The 17329-nt window shown below is 43.3% G+C and overlaps 1 protein-coding gene across 5 annotated transcripts in view; it reads right to left on the bottom strand.

Annotated features, from left to right (window-relative positions):
- Window positions 1-17329, bottom strand: part of TTC39A (tetratricopeptide repeat domain 39A) — a 42171-nt gene that overhangs the window by 11716 nt on the left and 13126 nt on the right. For 4 of the 5 annotated variants that reach the window (XM_065842001.2, XM_071809874.1, XM_071809875.1 and 1 more), the window contains 7 exons: window positions 13369-13500; window positions 12654-12730; window positions 12099-12166; window positions 9283-9347; window positions 6837-6936; window positions 6220-6285; window positions 181-289 (listed from right to left, as the gene is read on the bottom strand). In XM_065842001.2, coding sequence (XP_065698073.2) covers window positions 181-289; window positions 6220-6285; window positions 6837-6936; window positions 9283-9347; window positions 12099-12166; window positions 12654-12730; window positions 13369-13500 — 617 coding nt within the window. Of the gene's footprint in view, window positions 1-180; window positions 290-6219; window positions 6286-6836; window positions 6937-9282; window positions 9348-12098; window positions 12167-12653; window positions 12731-13368; window positions 13501-17329 lie in introns of those variants that run through there. The other variant, XM_071809878.1, reaches the window with a different exon arrangement.

Genomic DNA, 17329 nt, shown 5'->3' with positions numbered 1-17329 from the left:
GCCTTGAAGACTACGACACTCTAAAGTTATGACCACTACTGTAAAATTACCCCCAAATGAGTACATTTAATCTGGTCATGAACGAACAATTCACCAACAAAAAGGTGATGGAATAATCTTTTTCCCCTCTGTGCCCCACAAAAACTAATCAAATCCAAGAGTTATTATAAACAATCTTACCTAACACAAAGGTCATGAAAGTATGATAGCAAAGCAACAGCATGGTACACAGCACCGACCTAAAGCTGTATGACGATGCTCCTTCTTGCAGCTGCAGCAGACCGTGCTCCTGTGCAACAGAGGTGAGCAGGACAAGGTGTTGGACGAGAACCAAAGTCGGGTTTGCTAGTCTGTCAACTTGTGCAGTGTCATCTACAGACTGCTCACTCACCACATTCCCCAAATGCATAGACATCCGTCGCTTACATAGCAATCAAAGATAAAAATACAGGAATTCATCTAACAGTTTTTCATGGAGTTATTGCTTAGCCTGGAAAACATCTGATGGCAGAGCAGCAACATGGGATGTATTACACGGTTAACAAGGGCGATGGTGGGAAGTTGTGTCACATTCTCCTAAGTGCTGTTAAACAGCAATCCAGAAACACAAAACACAGAGTTTTGAAATGCAAGACAAATAAAACGTATCACCTTTGTGCAGTGTACCCATGTTTGGTGTTAGTCACTGCATAAGCAAGTTAAAGACATCGAGAAAAAAACAACCTACAACCAGCAGGGCAAAAGGATGTTTATAACTATGCTAAGAACAAAAGGAGCTTTGCAATGGTGTTGGCCCACTATCACCAGTGGAAAAATATGATGAAAAGAATATTTCTGTTCCCTTTGGGAAGAAGTAAAGCCATCAAGTACAATGCAACGCTGCATTCATGTTCAGTGAGAGCATGACGGACAACCAGCTTTAAGGATTTAAGCTCCTGAGGCAACAGCATTTAGCAGCCCATTCTAGGACTGGTTCCCTGACATCAACAGCAAGAATATAAATATGCAAACATATTAAACACAAGATATGCATACTAGTAAATATGCTCAGCGAGACGTGCACTGTGGGGGGGGGGGAAATTCTGTTCAAAAGTTCCACTATGGCTGCAATGGAAAGTTACTGGCACACGATGTATGTGCCTATAAGCACATCTTTCAGAGCAGCTGCTCCATTAATAGGGACCCAGAGGGACGTCCACCAGAGCCACTGCGGAAGGCACCAGCGAGAGCGCGATCTCCACACCATTTCCATCTCCCTTCGCAGAGCGGTGCTGCCCTGCCCCACCTTCACCACTTACTGTATGACCCCTAAAGTCCGTAATCGTATTCTGATTTTCATCATACACGTACTTCTTCAGTTCACTAGTGTGGTCAAATGTTTCATGTAAATACAGTTATTTCGTATTTTAAAAAAATATTAATTACCGTTCTAGAAAAAGGTGCCATTAACACATATATTTACAGGTCAATTAGTATAACATCTCACCCAGACAAAATAACGGAAATACTGACTTGCACGTCACTTCAGAATACATTAGAAGATAGTAAAATCAGTACTGAAAATCAATGGCTTCATGGAAATCAAGTACTCAGCAAATTACACCCAACTTCATTTTCTGCTGAGAGCAAAGGTTTGATTGATACAGATACGTAACAAAATAGGATACATTCAGTTTCTTTAAACTGCCCAGATGAAAACCACAAATATTTGGATTTTTTTAAAGTAGCACTAAAGCACTGGGAGGCAGAAGAAAGACAAAACATGCTCTGGAATGGATTTTGGCAGAAAAAACATCCAAAGTAGATTTCCAAAGCACATTTTTTTGAAGTGAAAAACCTTCAGGCTGGAGATTTCACCAAAATCAGCACTGGGCCTTACAGTGTTTGAAATCTTCCATATAATATTGAAATACATATAAAATGAATGCCGATCACGTTTGTGAATAGCACCAAGAATGATACAGAAACAAATTACATTAGTCGTATAGAATAATTCAGTCATTTGTGAAGCTGATCTTGCTTATGTATTTTAGTCTCAAAAATGTATTTTAATCCACCAAACACACAGCCAGCGTGTGCACGGACACGGCACAGAACGCAAACCCACGGCCACCCCCTGCGTCCCGGAGGTCCCCGGATGACGCAGGTGGGCCCACTGGCCGGAGCGCGCTCCGCCCCGCACACCGAGCCCAGCTCCGCACGGCGGCTCCGCGGCGCGGGGGGCGCGCCAGCCACTCCGTCCACGCCGCGCTGGGCCCGCAACCCTGTTCTGCACAGCATGGGGGGCAAGGAATGCTCACTGTTCACTTTAACACCCCAGACTTTCTATATTAAAGTAACAATACAATCAGCAGACACAATCTGAAAAAAAAGAAATCTAGAAGTAGTTATGATCAGTATTACAACGGTTGCTTGTAGAAAAGGTGGTAACAAAGCTGCTTCTCCCCAGAAACACTCCTGCCTTTTCAAGCACCTGCTCCTCCTCCGCAGGAGCCTCTGGAGATGAGCCAGCAAACGCAGTCAGCTGAGTGAGGTGTCAGAGCCGGGCAACACCCCGGGTGATCCTCACCGCGGATCAAACCAGGACCTCCGGACCAGACCGCAGGCAACCACTGCCTGAGCCTAAGGAGCAGCTCTGCAAATAAACTGCGCCCACTGGTGCCAGTCACTAAGGGAGTACATTATATTTAATTGTTAGGACACGCCTTCTAGCCATAAGAAACCCAGAAATTTCTCCCACACCTATGCCACAAGTGATATGAGCAATCCCAGAAGACCAGGAATGAGCTTCCAAACAAAGTCTATCACAGGGCGTATTGCTACAATATAAAACTGCTGTTAAGGCAATAACTGCTCGTGATTTCTCCAAAATACCTAAACCACATCAACATGTTTAGGTTCTGTTTTCACATAAAATGTACATTACTCTGAAGGGCATAAGGTATAAGGCAGAGCAGGGAGCAATGATGCTGCTTAAGCAATAAATGTGATCCGATATGTTGACTCCCACCTTTCTGTGCAATTTGCTCATAACATCCCACGATCTCTTAATTCCCAAGACTGTCACATTATATTACATCAGCATCTCATTGATTTGATCCTTGTCCCAAGACATCCCGTGCTCCGTCATTCAGGCCTCCTCACAGGAACGGTGGGGATTCCCACAGTGAATGCAGGGCCAAAGGACAATGCTCAAAACCATTACCAGAAAATGCTGAGACTGATTGATATTTATTTCAGCTGTCACTGACTAAAATCCATCTACCTTCCTGATGCAACAGCTCTTGAATGATATCTTAAAATTACTCCCTTTCAATTAGGGGTCTCAACAATCAAAGCAGAGCCATCTTTCATGTCCCATGACCTGATGACGGTATCGCAGGCGTTGCAAGAGGGATGGATAAAACTAACAGCCTTTACAAAGAACTGACTAATTACACTGGTAGACAGGGCATCTGAATATATCCCGTGAAATACTTTCAGATCTAACTTCATTTCAAAGTTGCAGAAGAGACAAAAATACAATTCAAAAAGATGTTTAGTGGGGAACTGAAATTCAATTTATTACAAATTGACACATCAAAAATATTCTTCAGCTCAGCTGCTTTACGAAAAATATCCTCCCACATCAAAAATTATGATTTCAAAGAAACTGGTTCTATCTGCACATTTTGGTGCCGTCTCCTGAAACCATGCTGTCATCTTACCCCCGACAAATTGCATTTAACATATGGTGGGCTCATGTCAAACTTCTCTACAGTTTAGCAGCACAGCATTTGTAATCATCTACAAAACACGAACGAGAGTAAATACCGCCCTGAGACCTGGCAGAGGAGCCAGCAAGAAGGGTTCGGTGCTCACACGGGAGGGGGCGCAAGGACCCGCACCGGAGTTGGTCTCTGCGCACAGCCCGGGCGGGGCGCACGCTCCTCCTGCTGCCCAGCGCGGGGAAGGCAGCGCCGCCCAGCGCAGCGACCCGGGCGGCGGGCGGCAAACGCTCCCTGCGGCGGGCAAACCGCACCGGGCCTGACACTCTAATACCGTTTAACACAGACAAGCGTGTATTTTGACTAACGATACAAGGCAAAGGAACAGCGACAACGGCCATATCTTGGACTGGTGGGGAACAAACGTGGCCTGAGGCTACTTCTATGCTTAATACTTTTATACTCGATCTTATCCTACCTACTGTTTTGGGACTCCAGACTGCTGTTAAGTTGATCATGTTGTCCACAGTGCCTAGAAATGGTTTAGGAAGTAATGGAGCTTTGGGCATGGCCTCATTTACTATCAGACACGACATGTCTGCGAGACAAGAACAGTCCCTGGGGGCAAATCTGCTGGCCTGAGGGCAGATCAGTGTTGTGGAAGATACCACAATGTAATTTCCTATCAACACGTGGCCCACGTCAAAACCAAGTTGTCCTCTGGTGCACTGTAGCTCTCACAGGTAAACTGTAAACAGCCCAAGGCTCTTGGTTTTTGCACAAACTGATGCTCACCATGAGCACTGAATGGAAAAGGTTGTGAGATCAAACACAAATGTATTCAAGACCCCTTTCTTCTAGACGGGGTGCAGCACATAACACACAAACCTTCCCTCTCATCTGCCACTGTTTCCTTCACCTTCCAGACTCTTGTCTGTATTGCAGGGGACACCTTCTTCTTGCAAGCTTTGGAAAACCAATTGCAATTTTGCTTTTTGCATCTGACTCACAAATGTTAAACGCAGACTTTCTAGGATATTAAAATAAATGACCACCAATGAACTTCAATCAACACGTTTAAAATACTCCTTTTTATGGTATGCAGAGAACAGGTTTTTGCTTAACTTTATGGTAATCCAGGTTATGCTTCAGTGAGTTATTAAGAAAACTGGAACAGGAGCTGACTCATCAAGACAAATATCAGCCCACTCACAGCCACACAAGAAATCCCAGGGCCAAAAGAAAACATCGGAAATTCAATCAGAGGGACAATTTTCATTTGCAGCAACAAGATGAGTGTTCAGCAAAGTATTCTCAGAACTCTGCTGGTGAGTGAACTGCCCTTACATTTCTAGAATACTTTGCTTTAGCTGCTCTGTTTTCACAGCTGACAGGTACAGCCATTTGATTCTTGCCTCCACCGCTCCTGGTCAGCGCTCTCTGCCGCACGCTCCTCGCTTTAAACTAGACAGCTTCTTTTCAGACCCAAGATCCTTCCTGCAAACCAATAAAATGGCGATGACACTCACCCACCCAGCACCTAAGGTGGCAGCTCTGATTAAGGAAACATTTTTCTCCTTAAAACTTGTTTAGTCAATAGGAAGCATTACAAAAGAGTTAAGTTTGAACATGTTTATACAGCTTTTGGTGTGTCTGCAGGACATCAAACATTTACCTTTACCCAGTATTTTGGAAATAAATGTGACCAATGGTTAAACAGACCGTGTTTTCTTAATCCAGGAACCCACTTGTGAGTGAAGCTCCTGTTCTGCTGGCAGATTGAGAGACAAGAGCAAGTAGAAGGCACCAAGGCCAAGATATTCCCATCAATTTAGTACCCAACTTTGAAACAACAAATCCACGAAAAACTAACAGAGCGCTTTCTGTGCATCTGCCCTGCAGAGTAACTCAAGTTCATGCGAGCTTACTGGTGCCTCGCTACCCAACCTCTGTCTTTAAACTGCGTGTACAAACAACACAGGTCAGACCGGTTACTCTCTAGGCAAAAAAACCCTTAGTCTTTTGAGCAAAGGGAATTTCGGTGCTGCACTCAAATGATCAGTTACTACTAAAGACACAGAGAAAAAAAACAGAAATAAAACCGAATTATTCTTTTCCCTGACTGGATGCGATGCTGAAACCTGTCATGGAGACTCAGACGTCATAAATATCAGGTAAGCTAATATATTTAAGGCTAAGAATACACTGTGGCTATGGACTTCTAAGCATAAGCACTAAAAAACCAAATATGTCAACACCATCGTATTAGCCATTGTCTTTATCACTTATCATCATTGAAAAATGGTATCACAATCTTTGTTAAGTGTAACAGTTCGGACAAAAATATAAAGGAAGACTGAGCTGCAGGAAGCATCAGTGGCGACAGTGAGCAGTGACACCAGGGCCTTTCAGAGGGCTCCGGCTGCACTGAGGAGGAAGAGAGAAACACCCTTCTCCGTGTTTTAATTTAGGAGTGATGGGAATCTACCAGTAAGATTCAGTTCACATTTACCTTGTTTCCAGAAAATCCAACAAACTCCAGTAATCTCAGAATCCGTGCGGGAAACATGGACAATGTCTACAGAAAGAAATACAATAGTTATGCAGCAATAAACCTCCTAGCTCCCAGCTGCCTTCTATAACTTTTCCAAACACAATAAATCATCACTAAAATTATTAAAAACACCTTTATACATCTGACAATTTCCTGGGTAGATGTATACCCGCTGTATTTTACATACAATTTAAACAAAAATATTTGTTTAATACAGAGACCCTGCTTCTCCAGGAGTCCCTGCATAGAAATATGCTTACACAGCACATGCTTAGTAACTAATACTTCTTGGATGTTTCATAAATACTGAGTGCATACCACACATTTGTACTTTATGCAGTAAATCTCACACCTGGGCACGTGCTGGACTCACCCAAAGCAACGCGAGCAAGGGGAACCACCGTGCACTTCGTGCAGCCCATCAACCGCACAACCACGTCACCCCTCAGCATCCGAGTCAACGTCTCTCTGACGTCTCATTAGTAACACGGAGGCCAATGGGACTTCTCTGGTATTTAAGTTAAGATTATTTTCAGAAGGTTGCAGGGCTTCAGCTCAAAACTGTTGGTACATACCAGATTAAATGCTCCAACTCCAAGTTTTACACCGCCCTCAAAATGGAGATGGTTCTCTCCTTTGACGTAATGTGGAGACTGTATGAGACTGTCCAGCTCCCTGAAAACGCACCAAGATTCCGTTACGTTGTCAGTAAACAAAATAATTAATTGCAGTTCAGTAAGAAAGTAAACCAGTTACCATGAACTACACGGTAGTTCAAAAAAGGTCTATTTGTCCTCTCACCCAGGTGAACAACGTTTACAACACTGCATTGGATTTATCAACAAATCATTTCGGTCACATTGTTATCAATTCAAAACCACGCAGTCCTGGAGATGAATTCCTGTCAAATACACATAGGCAATTTGCAAGCACATTTCTGCCCAAAAGTGTTCCCAGAACGGCTGTTGGGAGCAACACCAACCTTTACGACTGCAACAAAGATGACGGGGCAGCGCAGGGGAGTTAAATTTAAATCAGCAAGCGTGAGTTTCACTAATCCTGGATTAGGTATTCTCTTTTTGTGCATCTTCATTCAAAACACTATTTTCTTATATATAGGAAAAGACAATTGTAAGAAATATTTTTAAATGGGCAGGTATATTGGAAATTCCTTTTCACTTAGTTTTGTAACATTCAGGTATCTCAACTTTGTAGTGCCCCTTTATTTCCCTGTGTAATCCAGCTGGATTTGAACCTGTTCTGTCTCCAAACCTTCTACGCGTTTTTCACACTATTGTTTATTTTGTTAATTACTAGAAGAAAAATACTGTTTCGATGGCAGCCACATATCTGTACTCAGGCTGTCACGTTTTAATCCGCAGGTTGCTGCCAAAAGATGCTTTTCACTGTAATTGCAGCCTTTACAATGGACCTGCACTCAGTCACCTTCGGCCCACCCAAACGTGGACACCGTCATCCCGCTCCCTTTCAGTATATAATACTTCTGGAGAACCTGGACTGGACGACGTTTTGTGTATGTTCTGAGTTCAAATTTAAAATCCTAAAATATACCAAAATACGATGCATACTTAGCTTTTGCTTTTAAAAATTATTCATACAAGTTTGTACTACTGTGAAAGTTTTCTGATACTTTTTATTCACGAACTATTATTTCGTTCTATCTTTTCTACAGTGTACGGTAACCTTCCTCCCTCAAAGACAGGTTCAAAGATGGATCTTTGCAACACTCACTCCCGCCTTTCCAGGGCTGCTGTTGTGGACCCCCCAGGAGGGGGGAAAGGAAAGACGGCGCTTCCACCAGAAACCGTGTTGTAAAAGCACTGATCAATCACAGCAAATTCTCATTGCCGTATTGCACTGTTCTCCCTGTAACCTGTCGCACCACGCTCTCACCAAAACTGCAAACAATTATCTCTTCCCACATCAAAGGTACAGGACGAAACTGTAACCGCCAACCTCAGATACAAACTTTCCCTTTGTCGAAGCACATTTTAGTAATATGCAAGTCGTTGTTAGCATTCTTTTGAAGAAGACCACCCAAGGGTTACCAGATTTATAATACTTTGTTTTTACATATATTAGAGCTGATCTTAATTTATTAAGACACAACTGAGTCTGCTTCCCGTAGTGTACGTTTTAATGTCATTTTTAGAATTTACCAGTGCCCTTTCAAAACCTTTTGCACATGTTGAAAGCAGCTCCCCGTAACTTCCTGCTTAAGCAGATGTTTTTGGCTTACAGACACTCAGTAATGGGCATAGCGCGAGTTCAGATAAGCGACACTGCTTGTCGTTTCCAACAGCACCCACCTTCTCTTCAGAGCAGAACAACTGCCGCACCTCCCCAGATGAGAAGTGCGGCTCACGAAACCTCTCACTGCAGCGGCACCTGCTCGGCACAGCGGCCCCGGGACGGGGCTGTCCGGGGACCCGGTGACACGGAGAGGCGGCAGCTGCTCTGCTGTGCTAACCAGCCCCGATAAACCCATTTCCTGTAAATTTGGTTAATCTTTGAAGACATTTATAACTTTCCACTGCAAGCTCTTCAGTTTATTGTCTCTTAATTTTGCTACAGTTTCATGCATTTATTACGGAATTACTTGTGCTTCAGCTACTGGTTTTGAATGTCCCAAAACGCTGCAGCTAGAACTACAAAGAAATGCCATTTTGTATGCCCAATGGCAGTGAAACCTCCAGATTATGCTACGGAGACACAACGAGCACTACATCATTTAGAATAGTTATTTTTTGCCATAACTTCAAGCATATAATACTTGAAGCAGGTAAACCTTGGGAGCTAACAGCATTAGGGTCCACTGCCTCTACCTTTCAAATCAACCATAGTATTAGTGTCCTTGGTTATGCAGAGGAGTTTGTGTGGGCTGAGAAAGGCTACAGGCATGAGGCTCATAATAACAGTAACTAATCTGTGAATTTGACAATTTGACCAGCGGCACTTTTTACTGAAACTACACTTAATTACACCATAACTCTGACTTACCTGTATGTTTGGTAACTGTTTCGGACTTTGATGCCTCCTTTTATGAAGCTAACCATATTCTCATCCTGTTAGAATAGAAACACATTAGTAATATGGATTTTTAAGAATTATAAAGGGTTTTTATTTTTCTTGAGATGAACAAGCCTTGAACGTGTCATGACATAGGCAATAGAAGTCTCTAAGAAACAACACAAAGATTTAGGATTTCCTTCCTATATTAAAATATTTTTTTACTCTGTTGAGACATATACACTTTATTTTTACACCTTCTGAAATTAGTTTAGCCCTTGTGGCCTTTGGATCATCCGTATTTGCATCAATGAACATGAGGACTAAGCTAATGAATGGCACCCAAGGCACGTGTATTTGTGGCTTTTTCAAAAAACAGCTTTCTCTCGTTTGTCCCTCAGCGCAGCTGAGATCCAACACCTCCTGGCTCGGCCTGAGACAGAAATAACTGCTTGTCCTCAGGAGTCTACACCATATAGTTTCCCATCCTAATTAAAGTTATGCAGGATACGCTCCTTCTGGTCTGAATATTCACGTATCTATGAGATCCATACTAATAGGCTAAGGCGTTACACCAGAAGCTATATCGAACTGAGAACTTACGGCAAAGCGTATTTGAGGGACCACTAGTTTACAGTTGTACCCCAAAGAGGGAACTCTTGGGTCTCCTAACGTTCCGGTGGCACTTTCTTGCCTCGCTCATCCTATATAATCTGTCACTCTGGTTTGTTTTGGTATCTGCTGACAATTTGGGATAGGAAGACTACATGTGTTTTACCAGGTTGCTTTTCTGTGATGGCATTTTAAGGGGCTATATGAAGCACTGTGGAGAAAATAGCCTAGATCAGGTGAACATTTGGTTGTTTCACTGTTACTGTCAAGGATTTGGGGCCCAGTTGTATTTACTGGTATGTACACAAGACAGAACCTGCCTCAAAGAACCTTCCATCCTCCTCTAAGTCAGGAAGATATTTCAATCAAAGTTACCGTTCAACTTCTTATAGGCTTTGCTTCTTAGGAACTAGCATGGGCAGCCTCATGCTGAGCTGCCCGTGTCCTTCACAGCCACCCGTAACCAACGTGACCAACAGCGACAGCTGAGGACAGCAACTATGTACCATAAATGAACATGCAGTTCCTGATGATAGATCCCCAGAGACTTGAACTCCAATCACACACAGACAAATAAACACTGAGAAATATGATCCTGTTCTAATTTGTTCTGTAGAAAGTTCAGTTTTTAATTAGCAGCAGGGGGGAAGGGGTATGGCAAACCTAACCATATGCAAAAGTTCAGTCATATTTTCCTTTCAGTGGCAAATGGAAAGAAGATGGTTTAAAAATGTTTAAATTCAGCATTCATTATATGAACAACAGAAATAACAATGTGAGAATAATCCAGCCCTTGAAAAATCCTGAGACTAATTTTTATGTGTTTTCAACCGGATTTGGTCATTTACATTAAGCATCAAAACTACCCACTTCAACAGCTGTTGGAACCGAGTGCCTTTGTTTCATTTTTAAAACCAGTTCATGAGTTCATGAAAAATAAAACACAGAATAGAAGAGGAAGCAAGTAAACAGAGATTCTCTATGTGGAAAGGACAAGAAATTATCGTCTTACTCTCATGTATCTATAAACATTTTTAAAAACAGATACCTGTGAAAACAGTGCTTAAAACAAAGAGACACTTTCCAAAGGCACAAAGAAGTTCTGAAAAGCCTTGCTTCCACAGCTTTGGATATTGCCCAAACTGTCCCCAGGGCGAGAGGCTACTCATGACCCCAAAGGAACATGGAAACACCTTGGCCATTTCAAAGTCCATCATTCTACACAAAATCACCATCATCACCGCTCTAAAATCCTCCAGAAGCAGCTACTCTGGCTGCTGGTTTGCCATGAAGCGATGGTTTCTGGCAGACGGGCATGGCGGATCGTTGACAAAGGTAACAGGGTTCATAAACTACAAGCAGCGCAGATCGGAGCCCACTTGACAGCTCCCAGACATCATAAAATCACCACCTGCATTTCATTCTCTATCAGCGTCTGCGAGCCAAGAGGCAGAAGCCCTTTGTGAATGTGACTTTGATTATCTCCTCTGCAAAGATGAAACGGGCCACTGTCATATAGCAAGTCCAGCCAAATCAAGAAGAAAAATCAGTTATTTCAACTATGATTAACAATTTAAATTCAAAGCTGGAGCCCAATTAAGTATTGCTAATGTCGATCCATCCAACAAATGAAGTTTCATTGGTACAGACAGATAAAATTCAAAGAGGAAGGAGAGCTCCCCTCCTTTTAGACACAGGCGGCACTGTTCAGCAAAAAGCCCGTGAGGAGCCTAATAGACCATAACAGCTGTTCAAGGACCAACAAGTGAGAGAGCAGCCTGGGAAAGCACACACCCAACGGACTGAAACAAAAATCTCGCTGGCATTCCAGCAGAGCACAGCTTCAATGACCATCCTTTTAAAAAGATAATTTAAAAAAGTCTGATATCCCAATATAGAGTGTTTGAAACATCACTGCTTACCGCAGTTCCATTGTACACATCCGAAAGGGGTTGGAGAAGGGCGTCACAGGGGACTCAGTGATATGCGCATTGAGATTACCACTTTAAATAACCAGGGAGGACAACAGAACATTCTACTATCTCATCAGCAGGTAGTCCAGATAAAATCCAGATTTAATACGGATGAGAAAATCCTACACCATTAGGTCAAACCAGGGTCTTCTACCATTTCATTCATCTTAAGAAACGAAACCCGAAGTTCTTTCCTCCCAAAGAGCCCTCGGGAATCCGTACCTGGAGGAACGTGAGTGCTGCTCTCTGAAGCAAACATTCAGCATAGCAAATCTCCGCGTGGATTTCCTCTGTGCCACGCAGAGCGGGGAAGAAAACAAATCAGTCAGACAAAGAGTGATTAAAAAACGCTTGGCCTGTAAACACAGGAATAAAATCACAAAGCTCAAACTGAGAAAACGTTTTGAAATTCGCTGCAGTGTTTCAGTCCCAGACTACTGAAGTTACTCCAAACAGCAAATGACACACAGTTCCAGAAACTTTGGAGGAATTCCTCTGGTTCTTTCCAGGAATTCTGGATCTAGAACCTTTCCAGGCATTTCCCCACTTCTTTCAAGGTACTTCTTTATCCAGCAACTATTGGAAATGCTGAGTCAGCAGCCAACAAAACGTTAGTAATTTGGGATGTGGTGACACAGCAATTTTGGAAATGACAAATCAGCAATTTTGTCAGCGAACTCACAGTCTGCAAAAACATCTTGGGTGAGCAATTCTACACAATTCACATTGCAGCAAAAAAAAGAGATGAAAACACGATGCATTTACAGATAATCTTACCTTCAGTAAAGTGCTCAAGGGTCTGCCTATGCACAAGGCTGTTGATAGAATCAGCTACTGTTGTTTTCTTCCTAAATCTGCAGAAAAGTGAGTTTGGTCATTCTGGACACAAAGCATCATCAACAGAGAACGTTATCATTCAACTGGCCACCCATACAGCCACTAACACACCCCTGGTGCTCACCAAGTCTCTGCCATCTCACCACATACACAAACTTCAGCATATTCCATGCAGAACTTAGTCAGCATGGTCCTCCTGGGGTCCATCTTTTGCCCTCTGTGTGCAGAAACCTGGCTTTTTGATTTATGTTGTATGTACGTGTGCATATGTGTGCACAGAGGTGGGAGCACAGCTGACTCCAAGACAGCACAACCATCACCGAACGGCGAGACTCTGCAGTGTCTGCAAACGCTAAACAGCCTCCAGACACCGCAGAAGTGGGGATACAGACAGGACAAAAATCAAATTGGCAAGAAAAATCAGATATTGCAGTAAGCTGAAGTTTTCAAGGCCAGACTGCTGAAAACCCTAAACTGTGCGGTCTGACCTCACAACCGACCCTCCTTTGAGCAGGAGGCTGGAGCAGACGACCTCCTGAAGCCCCTTCCAACCTCCTGTGTGTTCTGTGAAACCACACGTCCTTTTTTAACCTGTATGTCTTTCAAAAGTTTCCCACGAAGAGACTATTTATTGACGGAATCTCTCCACGCTTACTTTTGACAAGTGGCTTGTGCTTCCTTCATTGTGTTTCCTGCATTCAGTATGTCCTGAGGATCAAACGTCATCATCGCTTGCATCTCCAGAATGGTGGCGTAAGTCAGCGCGTGATACATACTGTCTTTAGTTCTGCAAGAAAACACAAGGTGCAGTATACAGCTGATTTGACTATATTATTACTTTTTAAAAACAAATACAAACCCAATTGCAGAAACTCACCAGTCTGATGGGAACTAGGTCTAAATAAACTAGAAATGAAACACAAAGGATATGCAAAATAATCAAGAAATGCTAATGCATCGAGATTTCTACAGGAAATCATGTCCACAGCTCCAGTTTCAATGCCTGTGTTAAGATGTTTCAATTTGGAGCCATGAGTAGGTATTTAACATAACAAAGCATAAGAACTAACCACATGGCCAACTATTCAGGGACCACAGAATCACAGGGTTTTTTACTGGAGTATCTAATGAATACTGCAACACGTGATGCCAATCCAATTCTTCTATTTCGGGACAGCTGCTCAGGACAGACTCAAGAGGATAACACAATGTTATAACCACGGCCGAAGTGGGATCTTCTCAAACAGATCTTCCCAGCAGAAGCCCTCCAGTCCATGCCAAACAGAGCGTTTTTTCTCCTCTCCCTCTCTGCCGATCTTCCACCCCAAATTGCTCAACTTACATATTCTACTGTGGGGTTTCAGATGGCACCTCTTTTGCAGAAAGTCAAAAACTTTGGCATTAGTGCAAAGAAAACAATAAACTCCAACCTGCGGCCATTGCCAGCACCTTTCCTTTTTACATTGCACACGTTTACAGCGCTCAGGCAGTACCCATGTGTGTTCTAATCCTTTGCAAATGAGTCACAATATCTTCAGGTCTAGAGGTCCAATAAAGATGATTTGGGAAATATACCGAAGGGAAAGCTCAGATGAATTCCTGAAACTCTCTGTAGCCCTTGCTAACCCACTCCTGACAAACAGCACGACTTGGACAAGTGTTGCTGAAGAGCAGTGATATTATCCTGACTTTCTTTGCGTATCTATTTTTGGGGTCTAGGGACACCCAGCGCTGGCACAGGCAGCGTTACACCAATACCTGGTGCTCCCCTTCCAGCCCTCACAATGACAACGAAGGGTCACGTTCTCCAACACGCCTGGCACAGAGCAGATTGGCTGTACTGAGGAACCTTGCAGGGAACACCATTAAAACCACTGCAGTCTGTGTTTTGTGGCTGTCCCTAGTTCCCCTCGCCACATCCACAGGCTACTTAACAAGCTGCTCTAACCAACCCCTAAACCGACCCAGCATGAAAACCATTCTGGGACATCACCAGCTGCCATTAGTCCTGTGACCCCAGACTATGCTAACATCCGTCTCACCTCCAACACGAGCAAGAACAACAGACAGATCATGAAGAGATAACTTTAAAATCCAGCGGGGTCAGGACAGCTCTGTCCTGGCCTCCTGCGTTACGGTAATACCAAGCAGAAAAAAAATGAACATCCCATAAACCACCAGCCCGATGGAGCGTTCCTGCTCGTCTGAGTACTCATCAGCGTCAGGGGGTGCGGGGAAAGACACTTCATCTCACGGTTATTACAAGAAAACCCTTCCAGAGGTTCAAATTCAATGTACAAAGAAGGCACTAAAATAGTCCCCTTCCAGAATGTTAGGAATTTACTTTCAAAATCAAAGCAGATAAATACCTAAATTCACTGCACTAAAAGGAAAATTGCTACTTTTGATATGTATGTGAAGAGGGATTTCCCTCTACAGTAATTTGCTCCTGATCCCAAATCGCTCCTGCCCTAATGAATGATCTCATCTATTTTGTTTCTTATATTTTAAAGGAGATATTAATTAATGTTTATCATTAGTGTACTGATATTTATCAACACTAATATTTACTCTCTTCTTCTCAGTGGCTGGGAGGCAGGTAGAAATGCAACCAAATGTAACAGTTTTCTGTGCTATTTTTACTAACCATGCAATTAAAGTTGCCAGTTACATCCTGGCATATTGCCCAAAGTCTTAAGGCCTGCATTTTGTATGGATGGATACAGAATGAAACTTGATAGCTTTTTTAATGTTTCCCTCTTTTGATTTCTCAGCAGCACTTTCCCCAGGACACTGTTGGCGTTAACAAGCCTTTATGACATAAACACAACCAATATTCTGATTAATGACTTATCCCAGCGGTTGGTATCACATGGCCGAATAACAGGATTGCAAGTAGTATCTTCAGGCAGCTACGGAGTTCAGCCACACGCCTGTTCTCCAGCCAGGGTGCAATCATTGTCACCTTGCAGCGCTCTCCTTTCCTGACAGCTGGTGGAGAACAGCTATTCCTGCTTGAGAACAGGTACCTAAGAGAGGCTGGCGACAGCTCCTCCCTCCAGCTGAAGGACGAAAATCAAAAAGCTTGGCCTGTGTTGACATCAGAATTGACCCAGGGGCTCGTATTTTTTGTGGAAGACACAGAGCCCAAAATCTTTTTGTAGATCCTTTTACACTACGCAGCAGGCAGGATATGCAAGGTCACAGAAACCCCAGGTTCAAGTCCATGCCCTGACCGAGTATCAAGATGGTGGTGAGAAGTGAAACAAATCCACCAGGACAGAGTGACAAGGACCCTCCACAGACCCACCGTCCCTTCACCCAGGTGTGCCCAGGAGGGAGAGGCTCAAACCAGACCTGTGTCAGGAGAACGTGGTCACACGGGGCCTCAACGCTTTCCTCAGCTTTGATCAGAAGGTCCACTCCATGTCCAAATAACCCACTAGGTCTACTTCGTGGGCTTCCACAGAAAGTTCCTGTTTTGATGAATCAGTGTTTTCCAATAAAAACCTGTTTCCTAGGAAACTCCCAACTAGCTTTAAGTTTACAACTAGAACAGACCATTCTAATCAATCCCCAGCCAGGTTCCCCAGTTACCAGGAGCTGCCAGTCTGGTCTAAGCCTGGTCTAAGCCAAAAAGCTGCCGTTCAACAAGGGCACCCCTGAACCTTTTTGATCTAAGCCATTCTCCAAAAGTCGTAATCTAGCAAATTGTTTCAGCTAGGAGGCGAAACCAACAATTAAGAACATAGAAATAATGACCTTCTTCATGTTCTTGACATTCCTTACAATAAGTAGCCAACATGAGCTTTCTGCAGAGCTGTACACCACCTGTATCCAACCACTGTCTAGAGCTTCACTCTGTCCCCACGTGCCTCCCCTTCCTCTCTCATCACTCTCGGTTTGACGATCACATCTTCTGGGTTAGATCAGTTCCCAGAGAGAGCTCCTCCGCCCCACTGAACAACCCCACGTTTGCTCGTGTTCCGCAAGGGCAAGAACATTTCACCACACCATGAAAACAGCCATTACGAAAGGCTTCAGCTCCTTAGTAACCTCTTCAAGCTTTTTAAAGATCAGAGTATACATTTTTAATATTGTAAATTTGGTTCATATTAAAAGTTCCAGTGATAGCAAATAGGTACCAGAGAACTACACTCTTCCAATAAGAGTTTCACAATTAACCAGCAACACAATCCCTTCACACCTACCTGAGATATTCCCGCACCAAAGGACCGAACTGAACGTTCAACCACAGCCACCCTGGGATTAACACTCCACCAGGTGATTTTTGGAGACTATTTTCAGAAATAAAAAGTCAACTGCCCGCAATGAATCATCCTCATATTGTTCTTACGATACTGCACATGTGTTGCAGATCCTCCAGCGATCCAGATTACTTACTCTGTGCCATTAATTTATCTTTATTATTTACCGTTCTCCCAAGTGATCCAACACATCAGCAAACTATCAGGTGGCTATGCCACATTTTCCTTCAGGATAATTGTAAAAGTATTAAAAATGTCTTGGGGAAGAAGAAGGGACATCTCACCAGAAACAACTCCATATCTGTTTGCAACTACATGAAGGCTAAAATCTAGTCAGTTTTAACCAAT

The sequence above is a fragment of the Patagioenas fasciata genome, chromosome 6 (genome assembly GCF_037038585.1).
Source record: "Patagioenas fasciata isolate bPatFas1 chromosome 6, bPatFas1.hap1, whole genome shotgun sequence".
In the NCBI taxonomy this organism is placed as follows: domain Eukaryota; kingdom Metazoa; phylum Chordata; class Aves; order Columbiformes; family Columbidae; genus Patagioenas; species Patagioenas fasciata.
This window is presented reverse-complemented; position numbering and strand designations above follow the sequence as displayed.